Source organism: Macaca nemestrina, chromosome 15 (assembly GCF_043159975.1).
Source record: "Macaca nemestrina isolate mMacNem1 chromosome 15, mMacNem.hap1, whole genome shotgun sequence".
NCBI classification, from domain to species: domain Eukaryota; kingdom Metazoa; phylum Chordata; class Mammalia; order Primates; family Cercopithecidae; genus Macaca; species Macaca nemestrina.
In genome coordinates, this window is record NC_092139.1 from 23,675,846 (window position 1) to 23,689,412 (window position 13,567).

The 13,567-nt window shown below is 44.7% G+C and overlaps 2 protein-coding genes across 5 annotated transcripts in view; one reads left to right on the forward strand and one right to left on the reverse strand.

The window, feature by feature from the left end:
* Positions 1 to 13,567, forward strand: part of LOC105496358 (uncharacterized) — a 47,279-nt gene that overhangs the window by 2,727 nt on the left and 30,985 nt on the right. For 3 of the 4 annotated variants that reach the window (XR_011613338.1, XR_011613337.1, XM_071079332.1), the window contains exons 2-3: positions 493 to 577; positions 665 to 826. The gene's annotated coding sequence lies outside the window, so the exon portion shown is untranslated. The remainder of the gene's footprint in view (positions 1 to 492; positions 578 to 664; positions 827 to 13,567) is intronic. The other variant, XR_011613339.1, reaches the window with a different exon arrangement.
* LOC105496356 (DNA topoisomerase I) overlaps positions 8,430 to 13,567 on the reverse strand; it is a 95,458-nt gene continuing 90,320 nt past the window's right edge. Inside the window, exons 19-21 of the mRNA XM_011766692.3 lie at positions 11,120 to 11,214; positions 10,753 to 10,902; positions 8,430 to 9,716 (exon numbers count right to left, since the gene is read on the reverse strand). Coding sequence (XP_011764994.1) covers positions 9,614 to 9,716; positions 10,753 to 10,902; positions 11,120 to 11,214 — 348 coding nt within the window. The 3' untranslated portion in view covers positions 8,430 to 9,613. The remainder of the gene's footprint in view (positions 9,717 to 10,752; positions 10,903 to 11,119; positions 11,215 to 13,567) is intronic.

Consider the following 13,567-nt stretch of genomic DNA (forward strand, 5'->3'; position numbering starts at 1 on the left):
TTCCTCCTGGGACTTCTGGGCCAGCATCCCAGGCCTCAGTTGCCTCCTTCCACCAAAGGAGGTGCAGGAAAAACAGGGCATGCAGAGGGTGTGGTCTGTGTGGGCTTCCCCCAGCTCAGCATATATATGGGTGTGTGGGTGTGAATGGCAATACGTGCAGCTGCGCTGTCTGGGAGGAGCAGCCCAGCACCCACACAAGGCACACGCCTGTGACGTCACCCAGGCTAGCCCTGCTCAGGCCTATTTCTGTGAGCATGCATGCTTCAGCATGCCTTGGCCTACACTGTACCTGTGCCCGTGCCCAGAGTCTGGGGAGAGTCCCAGCCCAGCTGCCCCTCGGGACCTGTGGGTTTGGCCTCACAGCTGTTTATTAAATGACCACTTAGAACAGTGGTTGGTGTATAGTAAACATTATGGAACTGCTTTATCCACATTGTCTCATTTCTTCCTCATTACAGCCCTATAAGTGCTCTTATTACCCCCATTTTCCAGATGAAAAAACTGAGGCACAGAGCTAAAAGGCAGGATTGAAACCCAGGTAGTCTGGCCCCAGAGTCAGTGCTGTTTTGCTTCCCATGTATGTATGAACACTTTATTGTATATCCTCTCTCCTTTGTAAAATACCCCTACCTGATGTATTTTCTTTTTTTTTTTTTTGAGACAGAGTTTCTCTCTCGTCGCCCAGGCTGGCGTGCAATGGCGCAATCTCGGCTCACTGCAAACTCCGTCTCCCAAGTTCAAGCAGTTCTCCTGCCTCAGCCTCCTGAGTCTCTTTTGATTCAGTGCTGTCACAGGTTGGGTTCTTTGGATGCGGACTCTGTGACAGGTTAGTGTGCAGCATGTTTATTAGGGAGTGCCCCTGGGATCAACACTCAGGGAGGTACTGGAAAGAAACAGGAGTGGGCACAGGGCAAACTAAACGGAGACGCAGGCCTGATGACAGTCTCAGCCAACCCCCAGGATCTCTTGTCTGGCACTAGCCTGGAAAGGAGTTGTAATGTCCTGGGAAGAGCCTAGCCTGGGCCAGACGGCACTCTGCAGCCAAGGTGATCTTTGAGGGGCTGGCAGCTAAAGATTTTCTGCTGACAGCTCTCCCAATAGTTGGGTCAACAAGTCCTTCCTTGAAGGGGATCTGGGTGGCACATTGCTATGCCTACCACAAATGTATTCTTTTTCAGCCCTTTAAAAAAAAGCTTTGCGTACTTAAAAATAGAGAACAAAATATAGAAATAGGAGATGAGATTATAAGGAGGAGGATGATAATATGGTTTATGGGTTAACGTAGCTGATGTGATTGAGAATTAAACATGGCTGAGCTTCCTGATAGCCAAAACAATAACACTTTCTATTCTGTTAACTGGTTCTTTGGAGTAAAAAAAAAATTCTGGGGTTAAATTATAAAAGAAGTTTCTCACCTGGATACTTATTTAATTGAAATAGTGGAGAATGTTCTCAACTGATTAATAGCAAATACTGATGCCGTTTTCATTTGTTCCTTGTAATGGCTTTGAGTGAATATCGAAGGCATAATATACAAGTATAGCGTATAGCTCAGTGAAGCCCTTTTCACATTAGAAGGGAACAGATTTATAGTCTTGCAGTGTCTAATTTGATCCATGTGTAGAACATTGTCCTTTTCCTTTAAACCATTCTTTTTTTTTTTTTTTTTTTTTTTTTTAACTCTTATTGCCCAGGCCAGAGTGCAGTGGCACGATCTTGGTTCACTGCAACTCCCGCCTCCCGGGTTCAAGCAAGTCTCCTGCCCCAGCCTCCTGAGTAGCTGGGATTATAGGCACGTGCCACCATGCCCAGCTAATTTTTTGTATTTTTAGTAGAGACAGGGTTTCATCATGTTGGCCAGGTTGGTCTCGACTTCTGACCTCAGGTAATCCACCCGCCGCAGCCTCCCAAAGTGAAGGGATTACAGGTGTGAGCCACTGCACCCAACCTAAACCATTCTTTAATTTTTAGTCAGTTTCTCATGTTAGACATCTGAACAGCCCCTCCTCTGGGTTTGTGAGCCAGCCTGCACCTCAGCATACAGCCAGTATTCCTAAGAACTAACAGTGCACCTTGAACTCCACCCACAACCTGCTGTTTAGGCTCCTGACCCCTGGCCCCCAAATCTGTCTGTGGCTCCAACTTAGTTGTCAGGCCTCACACTTCTTAGGTCATGTCCACCTGCTTTCCTCCTCACCTGGAATGTATTATCTGTCCCTCAAGAGCCTCGTGTTTTCTCTCAAGGCAAAATCACACCTGGCTCAGCTGCTCCCAGGGACTGCTCTCTCCATCGACCTTGGTGTATCTCTGCTGATTGGCCCCTGTAGTGGGACCCAGATGTTGAGGTTCTCCAGCTGGGCTGCAGATGTACTTTCTTCTGAAAGGTGGCAGGGACACTGTGATTGCATCACTGAGGCGACATATGGCAATAAAGGAAGAGAAGGGGAAAGCCCTTGCCAGCTACTGGCCCAGGCCAGGGCAGACCTGCATTTTTCTGTTTTTCTCTCTCCTCCTTGCAACACACTTCACCGATGCATCCTCTAGAGCACTAGGACAGCAAGCTGAGTCAGAACAAGTTCCCGCTCCAGCAGTGGGTACAGAAATGCCAACAGACCATGACAATTCAGTGTGATGGGGTCCCCTGGAGCACTGAGAAAGGACACTTGGCTTTATTGAGACCTGTTGGTGTTGTGGAGATAGAGCAGAGTGAGAAACTGTATGCCTGAAAGAGATGTGGCCACTCCAGATACAAGGCAAACACTCATTTTCATGATAGGGTCACTCCAAGTTGTTTTGTGGGTTATTATTAATTTTTTGCAACTAAAATATAAACATTCTTAGAGATGCAAATGTCCACATATAATAGTTTATTTAGTTAACATGTACATACTTTAAGTCACATTTAAAACAATGTATTGATTCATGAATATTGATTTTTTGCACACTCACATTTTCAGTAAATTATATTCAACTCTTTATATAAATCTTGGATTTCTGTATTTTCACTATAAGTCAGTTTTTAAGTCATCTAATAGAATCTCTCAAAGCACATCACTTTCCCTCCCTTCTAAGTTTGAGAGAGAGCAAACAACCTTTTTTTTTTTTTTTTTTTTTTGAGACAGTTTCACTCTTGTTGCCCAGGCTGGAGTGCAATGGCACGATCTTGGCTCACTGCAACCTCTGCCTCCCAGGTTCAAGCGATTCTCCTGCCTCAGCCTCCCGAGTAGCTGGGATTACAGGTGCACACCACCACACCCGGCTAATTTTTTGTATCTTTTTTTTTTTTTTTTTTTTTTGAGACGGAGTCTTGCTCTGTCTCCCAGGCTGGAGTGCAGTGGCTGGATCTCAGCTCACTGCAAGCTCCGCCTCCCGGGTTTACGCCATTCTCCTGCCTCAGCCTCCTGAGTAGTTGGGACTACAGGCGCCCGCCACCTCGCCCGGCTAGTTTTTTTGTATTTTTCAGTAGAGACGGGGTTTCACCATGTTAGCCAGGATGGTCTCGATCTCCTGACCTCATGATCCACCCGTCTCGGCCTCCCAAAGTGCTGGGATTACAGGCTTGAGCCACCGTGCCTGGCCAATTTTTTGTATTTTTAGTAGAGACAACGTTTCACCATGGCCAGGGTGGTCTTGAACTCCTGACCTCAGGTGATCCACCAGCCTTGGCCTCCCAGAGTGTTGGGATTACAGGCGTGAGCCACTGTGCCCGGCCAACATTTTTTACTTAAAATTTTTTTACTTAAAAAATAATTTTTGTTGAGGAATAATTTACATATAAATACATCCATTTTTAAGTGTAAAATTTGTGCTTTGACAAATGTATACCCTCATGTAACCTCCACCCAATCAAGAAAGAGAATATTTCCATCATCCCAACATGTTTCCTGGTGCCCCTTTGCAGTCAGTCTCCTGCGTCCCCACCCAGCAACCACTGACTGTCACTACAGATTAGTTTTGCCTATTCTGGAATTTCACATAAATGGAATCATACAGTATGTACTATTGTGTCTACGTTCAGCATAATGTTATTGAGATTCATCCATGTTACAGCAAAGAGAATACTTTCTGAATTAGTATGTGATGTTATCACTGAAAATTGTAACCTAAGCATAATTACCTTTTAGTATAACATTAAGATATTGCTTTTTTCCCCCTCAGTTCCTCTATGGATATATACTAATAATCTTCAAAATAACCAGTTACTGTATTGCTTTAAACATGTTATGAAATATCTCTGCTGGGCATAGTAGCTCACACCTATAATATCAGCATCTGGGGAGGCTGAGACAGGAAGATTGCTTGACCCCGAGAGTTGGAGACCAGCCTGGGCAACATAGTGAGGCCTTGTCTCTAAAAATATAAAAATAAAAAAATTAGCCGGGCATGGTAGCATGCACCTGTAGTCTCAGCTCTTCAGGAAGTTGAAGTGGGAGGATTGTTTGAGCCCAGGAGTTCAAGGCTGTAGTGAGCTATGATCACACCAGTGTACTCTAGCCTGGGCAACAGAGGTGAGACCCTGTGTCTAAATAAAAGACATTTTTAAAGAAAAATCTCAGCCAGGTACGGTGGCTGGGCCGGGTGCAGTGGCTCACACCTGTAATCCCAGCACTTTGGGAGGCTGAAGTGGGCAGATCACCTGAGGTCAGGAGTTCGAGACCAGCCTGGCCAACGTGGTGAAACCGTCTCTACTAAAAATACAAAAAAATTAGCATTATAAGTGGCACATGCCTGTAATCCCAGCTACTCAGGAGGCTAAGGTAGGAGAATCGTTTGAACCTGGGAGGCAGAGGTTGCAGTGAGCCGAGATTGCGCCGCTGCACTCCAGCCTGAGCAACAGAGCAAGACTCCGTCTCAAAAAAAGAAAAAGAAAAATCTCAAATGTGTCTAAGTGCGTAGTATAGTGAATGCCCACATACCCATCATCTAGCTTCAATAATGAATTAGTGGCCACTCTTGTTTCATGCCAAATTCTACCCACTAACCCCTCCCATATTATTTTGACCCAAACCTCAACTCTGTCATGTTATCCATTACTATCTCAGTTCTTCTAAAAGACTGTGGTGTATGTGTGTAGATAGAATCTCACTCTCACCTAAGCTGGAGTGCAGTGTTACAGTCTTCGCTCATTGCAGCCTTGGGCTCCCGGGCTCAAGTGATCTTTCTGCCTTGACCTCCGAAACTGCTGGGATTACAGGCATGAGCTATTGCTCCTGGCCTAAAAGACTCCTTTAAAAACATTTGTGTGGGCCAGCCAGGCACGGTGGCTCATGGCTGTAATCCCAGCACTCTAGGAGGCTGAGGCGGGAAGATCACAAGGTCAGGAGTTCGAGACCAGCCTGGCCAACATGGTGAAACCCCATCTCTACGAAAAATACAAAAATTAGCTGGGGGTGGTGGCAGGAGGCTGAGGCAGGAGAATGGTTTGAACCCAGGAGGCAGAGGTTGCAATGAGCCAAGATCACACCACTGCACTCCAGCCTGGGTGACAGAGCTATACTCCGTCTCAAAAAAAAAAAACCAAAAAACAAAAACACACACAGTACAATTATAAAATCTAAAAAACGCTTTGCTATTTAGTGATCTCTAAGAGGCTTGTTTAAATGGAATTCTTGGGATTGTGAAAAATAACTACTAAGTCTGTGTTAAATTTCTTTGTCTCCTTGTTTACTGATTTTTGTCAGGGGACTACTTATAAGCATCCAAAACTGGCCTGACTGAGGTCATTTCAGGGTAATGTGTTTTCTCTAAAAAGTGCTTTTTGGTTCAAAACAAGTTGACAGTGTCTCATTATTTGAGGAGTTTCTAAGGAGTAAAATTTTTTCAGAAAAAAATTAAATTTTATGGTATTGAGGAGATGATTTTGGAGTAATTTACTAGGTGTGGAAATGAGAGGAGTGAAGGATGGTGGCCACCTTAGTTTCTGGGTTGGGGGACAGAGGATCTGGTGTCCTTCCCTGAGCTGTGAAGCCCAGGCCCAACAGGCTTGGGGTGGTAGGTACTGAGCTCAGTTCTAGAGACGCTGAGATTGAGGTGCCCGTGGACATGCCCTGCAGTGGTGTAGTTGACAATGTGAGTCTGGAGCTTAGAAAAGGGCTCTAGGCTAGAGAGAAAGAGGTGTCATCACCTTTAGGGGCAAATGAAATCAGCTACGCTGAGATAAGAATCATGGCACTTAGGGCCTGATAGAAGAGGTGACTCAGAAAAAGCCTGATAGGGACCAGGAGGAAAATCAGGAGAGGTTGGCATTATGAAAACCAGAGAGAAGGGAGTGGCCATATATTGAATGATTCCATTTACATGAAATGTTCAGAATGCACATTTAGAAAGGTTAGTGGAGGCTGGGAGTGGTAATGTGGATTAACTCTAAGTGAGCATGAAGGATCTTATAGGGAGATGAAAATGTTCTAAAATTGACTTATGGTTAATAGTTGCACCACTCAGCAAAGTTACTAAAAATCATTGTACCCTCAAAATGATGGAAGGAGTGGTCAACAGTGTCCAGTGCCACAGAGACCCTAAGTAAGACACAGAATGGAGAGCCCATGTATTGGTTTGGTCATTTAGTCATTGGTGATAAGTGGTCAGAGTGAAGAGAAGGAATTGTGGGCTCATGGGACAGAAGCTAGTTGCAGTGGGTGGGGGAATGGCTGGATGGTGTAGATGACTCATTGCAGGTGCTTGTTTGGGAAAAAAGGGAAAGTAGTGCCTGGAAAGGGCTGAGGATTGTGAAGGTTTTTTTTTTTTCATGTTTTAATGTAGCAGAGGTCTGAAATTTGACAGCTTTTGGCAGGGAGAATGGACAGACAGGACTTGCTGGCCAGATTTGGGGGATGGGAGGTGAAGGTGAGGTAAGAGAAGAGAGGAGCCAAGTCAGCACACAGATATCTGGCTTGGGTAGCATGTGGAAGCCCTTTGCCCACACCGAACTCGGGCATCATAGAAAGGCCTGATGGGAGGGTTTCTCAGACCCTGCCCATCTGGCCTGTTCTTGGATGTGGCTGGAAGTAAAACCTACTGGACTAGGCAAGGGGATAAGTTTACTCTTGACTCCTGGGGTCAGGCATCCTTCAAGGCCCTTTACATCTAGCCCCCACCTACCTGTTCAGCTTATTTTCTCATCCCCAGTGGCCAGGTCGGCTTCCCATTCTCTGGCTTGGTCTCCCAAGCCTGCTGCCACCGTCTGGGATGCCCTTTTCAGTTGTGTTGAGCAGCATCTTGTTGCCCAGCATCTGCCCTCAGACTTGCAAGGGCCGTCCTTGCCAGAGAGGTAAGCATTACTTCCTGTTCATCAGCAAGGTCTTCTGCCTGCAAGGCCCTCTTACCTGACCTTCTAGTTCTGGACCAGTTTGTCCCCTAGCTGTGGCATCTGAGGTCCACTTATCACCTACCTACCAGCCACAGTGTATCAAATGGGTACCAAAAGAGCCTCTCTGTTGTATTCCCTACATTCAGTGGCCAGCTACCTCAACACAGAATTCAAAAACACCTGGCTGGAGTCTCTCTGCTCCAAAGCAGTGATGGCTACATAACCTCCCTTATTCCCTGGGGTGAATGCTGCCTTTTTCACTGGTTAATGAAAATACAGGCTGCCAAGGACCTCTAGGATTCTGTTGTAGGCCTAGTACCAGCCCTGCCTCCAGCCTCAGGGAGAACAGAGACTATGGGTTTGCCTCCCCGAAGACACCTACCTGCTCGTGCTAACAAGCTAGAGGGCCCAGAGCCCTTCCATTAATTTACCAATTCTGACCCTTCTGGCCTTCCTGCTCCCTGTAGTCCATTTGACCTAGAGACCTCACCTTTCATTCTGAATTCCAGACTTACCTATAATTTAGGATGAGCAAAGGAACAATTTTTGTGGAGACCATAGCCAGCTAAGGTATCTGGAGCATCAGAAAGTGGTCAGAGACCACACTGCCTCTTTCAATTAAGCAGTCAATGCAGGGAGAAGTTTGCATCCCACCTGGGAAGGGGCTTCTGGGATCTGGAACCTTAATTCTCCCCATCCTGATTGTAAGCTTAGCCACATGAGCAAACTCACTCAAAGCAGCTCCCTTCTGCTTTTGGCCAGTACACATGGAAAGCTCTCCAAAACTTTTGACTCTCAAATACAGCTGCAACATCCTGCTCAATATACTTTATCTACGCTAGGCCTCTGATGCTGTCTTTGCACCACACCTCTTACTGTGGATATTTTGCACCCTCCCTTCCTTTCCTGTCTTCATCTAAGGATATGGACTTTGGATCCCCTTTAACCCACACCCACAGCAGCAGGACAGGCACACACACCCCTTTCCAGGCCAGGCCCTACCTCATCTGCTCCTGGGAGGAATCTACTCTTGCTGACCTGAGTGGTGAGACCTCATCCCACACTAAGTCCCAGCCCCAACTCTGGCCTGAGGCCCTTTGTAACAAAGAGGCAGACACTTAAGTTTCCGTTAAGTTGTAGGAATTTATTTTAAATAACCTACAGTTGATTAAAAGGGAATTCATGATAAAAATAGAAGATACTTGAGGAAAGATGTGGGAAATGGACTCTGCACACACACTAAACTAACAATGCCTCTAAAACTAATGATTATAGCAAAAAATGTCTTCACATTAAAATTCTGCTTTTTATGTTTTTTTTCCATTTTTTACACAATTACAAAAGAAAAAATAAAAGCCCTAAAATCTTGATTATTTTTCTTTTTTGGAGCAAATACTCATTTTCCTCTAAATTTATTGACCTGTGGAACTTTTTATACAATAAAATCTTTCAAGTGAAAGATTAGGGTTAAAAACAAAAAGATGGATATCTTAAAGGGTACAGCGAATGCTCAGAACAAAGGATGATGGGAAAATGGTTTCAGTCACTGATTATTTCATTATCCTTAGACTCACTCGCCCTTCATCCCTCCCCAACCCCAATCTACACGATCTTTAAGATCAAGAAAAAGGTTTAAATATTTTAAAATAATTAAAAATAAAAATTCACATTTAAAAAGGAACACTCAAGTCAGGAAATATTTTCCCATCATGCTTTTCTGTGAACAGGTGTCTGAACCAAAACACTGCCAAAGCCACAACTGCTTCAAGTTTAATGAAAATTGATCCCCATGACAATAGAGAGTGACATCTCTAACAGGTGCGCTGGGTTTTTTGTTCTACTTAATTTTAAATTCCTGAAATGGGGGAGAGGGGAGGGAGTTTAGGAATTTATTTCTATTAAAATATAGAAGTTATTGCAAAACCCTAACTGTAAAAACGCACCAATATAATCGGACTTTGCATACAGTAGCTAAGAGAATCCAAACATTTCAGTGAAACAGTGAATTTGCCTGGTAGAACGCTGACAAATTCCCATTCACTTGCCCTCTTGAAAATAAAAACAAAATTCAAAACAAATCATACAGCTAGAATTTTGATATCTGAAATATTTTTAAATAAGTTGTCCATAGGACAACTGGCTCAGCTCTCCCTTATAATATCTCCAGGTTTATCTTTTCGCAAAGATGTTGGTTTGTTAAGACTTGCTGCCTCTCTCCCCCAGGCACGAGGGCAAGCGAGGCTCAGTTTATCCATCTTTCCCAAACCACACTGTTCCTTTTCACAGAACCCTGCCTCTTGAGACTGGCTAAAACTCGTAGTCTTCATCAGCCATGTCAATGGCCCAGGCAAACTTTTCCCGCTGGGTTTTGTTGTAAATCTTCTCAATTGGGACGCCCCACTTCTTGCACCTGCAAACAAAGGAGAAATAAGGGGGATTAGGGTGACTCAGCAATGGCCCATATCTGAAGCCCAGGGTCAGATGTTCCATCTTCTCTTTCACATCTGTCTAGTGAGGATGCAAATTAATAGTGCACCAAGCATGTTCTAAAGGTTTTATGTGATCAACTCATTTAATCTTGGCAGTGATCTCTAAAGTAGGTGCTTCTGCAGATGTACAAGTAAAAAAGGTACAGATGAAGAAACTGAGGCAGAGACGTTAGGTAATTTACTGATTTTCTCAAACAGCTAGGTGGTAAGTGACCTGAAATTTGAACCCAAGCAGTTTTTCTCCATGTTCTTAACCCTATACTATATTGCCTTTTAAGAGCTAACCAAACCTCTAGCACCAAACAAGGCAAAACGAGCAGAAAGAGGTACAAAAGAGTTAGGTGGAACCTTTAGCCCGGACTAGCAAGTGCCATAGGGGAGGATATCTCCACCTATGCTCAGAACTTAACAGCTCAAACTAAACATCTTCCAAAACAAAGCCACTTGTTTCAGATGTTATGTGACAGTGTGTGTGACACACAGAGAGAAACCTAATATTTATCTGCCTTTGTTAAAGACCCCTCTGCCTCTCTGTGTAAGTTGCTCAGATCTCTATTCTCATCTTTATCTCTTGTTCCTACCTTCAACTGCAAAAAATTTCAACGAAAAGTTTTGTTGAAGGGTAGAGTTGAATGGGCTCTTTCCTATTTTGCCAGAAGCTAAGAGTTTCCATTCCTGTCCTAAAGTTCCATAAGGAATAGGGATGGAACCTGCCTCTTAAAAACATAACATACACTACAAGGCAGTATGACAGCACTGACCATTTAGGAGCAACCAGAATGTTGCAATGCATCTACAGACAAGGTTCAGCAACCAAAGTAACTTGTACACAGCTGAAGCCAGAAGTTTCCCCAGAGGACTAGAAGTGTGCAGCTTAGGAATGGCATGTGAAGGCCACCAGTGCCCTCCACCTTTCTCAAGCTAGCAGCAGGAGCTCAAGGAAGGTTCAACACTTACCAAGCCACTGTGATCCTAGGGTCCAGATAATTGAGTTTGGAGGTTCCCAAGGCAATTTGTTTATTTTCCTCTCGGTCTGTGGCTTGAACTTCCAGCTTCATCAACTGTTCCTCCAGTCTCTGCACAGCCTTCTTCTTTGACTCTACTACCCTAGAAGAATAGCACAGTCCTCAAGAACCAGGCCTGGGCTCTAAACAAGAGCACACTGTACCCATGCTGCCACTTTGAGTCAATAAAAGCCCTAGTACAGAGATTTCCAAAAGACATCCCTCAGAAACCATAGAAAAGCCAGGGCCCCAGGACCTCTGACAGATGCTGCACACACTTTTCCCCACCCGCCCCAACTTTTACAATACCAGGTACGTACTTCTTGGTCTTTGCATCCTTCATGACCTTGGCATCAGCCTTAGCACTTTTCAGGTCTCTCCGGGCATCTGCTAGCTGTTCCTTCTTGGCATCAATCTAGGGGAAATAATAGTGGTAAGGTTATGAGCTGTAGAGGAAAAATGGCTCCCTCAAGATAAGGTGAAACCTAGATGTTATCTGGACCAAGCTGTCTCTGTCAGTGGTTTGTCAGATAAAAACACCAAGGGTGGCTTCATGAAGGCAGGGAGAAGATGCACAGGGACTACTGAATTCAACTATTTGTTCTTCAGTGATCCTGCAAGAAACAAGGGTTCTACAGCATAGTAACCTAGGGGCTCAGGGAAAGGAACCCGCTGGGGCTGGGAATCTGGGTGCTGATCTTTCCATCAGAGAACACTCTGCTGTCAGACATCTGGGAGAACGGCTACAAATGACAGCTGTTTATCAAATAGATCCTGTGCCAGTTTTTAGCTTTCATTCCAAGAACACTGTAGGAGCTACTCTTTAGGAAGCTGAGCCAGGATACTTGCATCTACTGGGCAACCCCAGCTCGTTCCTCAGATCCCACCAGTACTCTGGGAAGGCGGTGACAGCTTCTCAAGGAAAATGGATGCACTGAAGAGAGTACTCAAGGGGCTACAAACTGGCAATTAAAAGATACCCAGGAAGCCAAACAGCTCAGCCAGTCTGTCCCAAACCAGGACATGGCAGGGCCTAGCTTTGGCATTCTGTTTTTAAAAGGAGAGAGGTTGCCGGGCGCGGTGGCTTATGCCTGTAATCCTAGCACTTTGGGAGGCTGAGGCGGGTGGACCACAAGGTCAGGAGATTTAGACCATCCTGGCTAACATGGTGAAACCCCATCTCTACTAAAAATACAAAAAATTAGCCAGGTGTGGTGGTGGGCGCCTGTAGTCCCAGCTACTCGGGAGGCTGAGGCAGGAAAATGGCATGAACCTGGGAGGTGGAGCTTACAGTGAGCCAAGATCACGCCACTACACTCCAGCCTGGGTGACAGAGCAAGACTCCGTCTCAATAAATAAATAAATAAAATAAAAAGGAGAGAGGTCTGAGGTGGGAAGGACCTTAGTTGTCACTCAATGGATGTGAAAACACTTTCAGCTGTGGAGCTTTTTTTCCCAAGTGAAATCTCGTGGAATCCATATCTATAAGGGAAGAGACAAGGGCAGTTTCAGCCTTTCTTGCTTGTTAGAATCCTTGAAGCACCACTGGTGAGAAAGTTCTTAGATTCCTGCTTAGAGACAGCAGTGGGTAACAACATGGAGCTAGAGCCCCTGTCAGTGAGCTCACGCTGCTCTGAGGACAGAACCACCCCATATCTATGACCATCTAGCTGATCTGTGAGGTTAACACAACCTCCACAGAGTAAATAACATGTCTGACACACACTGGGCTGCTCACTGAGCCCAGAATTGTTTGTTAAATACACACAGCCCAAGACTGGAAACAGAGGCCACCATTGTGAGAGAATCACTAAATATGTTTTACTATGAATGGCTTACTTCCAATATCTATGTTGTCCAAAGCCAAACTGAGGGGACTGATTCTATATACAAAAGCGTCACAGACACCACTAGCCAGATTCTTTTTAGGATAGAAATGTAGCAAACCACAATCTTTTAACCATTTCTGTGAATGCTAAATTGGCAGGCTATGTCAAATTCTCTCAAAGCATCAAAGACTCCATTGATTCACTTGGCAAAAAGGGGCGTGTGTTTGCTTTGTGGGCACACAGGAGAGGAATCCTGGGCTTGGAGGGCTCGTCTGGCAGGCAGCCTGGGCTGCCCAAACAGTGGTTCCAGAGTGAGAGCAACAAAAGACCTCCTCATACTCCTGGGAGGGGTCTTCCTGAATTAGGTAAACAGCACCTGAATATTCATGCTTTTATTTCTGGCTTGGAATGATAACATGAGGAGAATAAACAATTCCAGATGACCAGCATTTAACAGAGTGGCAGCAAATGTGAGCTGCTAGGATGGGCCATCTATAGAGTTCTTTGCCTGCCAATCATATGATCCAAGGACTCAAGAGGTCTATGGATGTATATTCATTCACTGTGGACGTGTACATCTCTTCAAGAAAGCCAGATGGTATCTGTAGCATAAATTATAGGTTGTGTGTACCTTTTGAACCAGCTGTATTACTCATGGATACTTATCTTAAGGAAATCTCAACAAATGGAAAACATTCTGAGCCTTAAAATGCAGTCTCATTCCATAGTAGTAGTTCTTAAACTCCAGTTGTACAAGTATAGAATTCCATGAACTTGGATGAGAAAAAAATTACATCTATAATTTCAATAACCTCTTTTTGAAATTTATTTATATTTACTTTTAAATTTTTAATAGAGACAGGGTCTCACTCTGTTGCCCGGGTTGGTCTTGAATTACTCAGCTCAAGTGATCCTCCCACCTCAACCTCCCAAAATGCT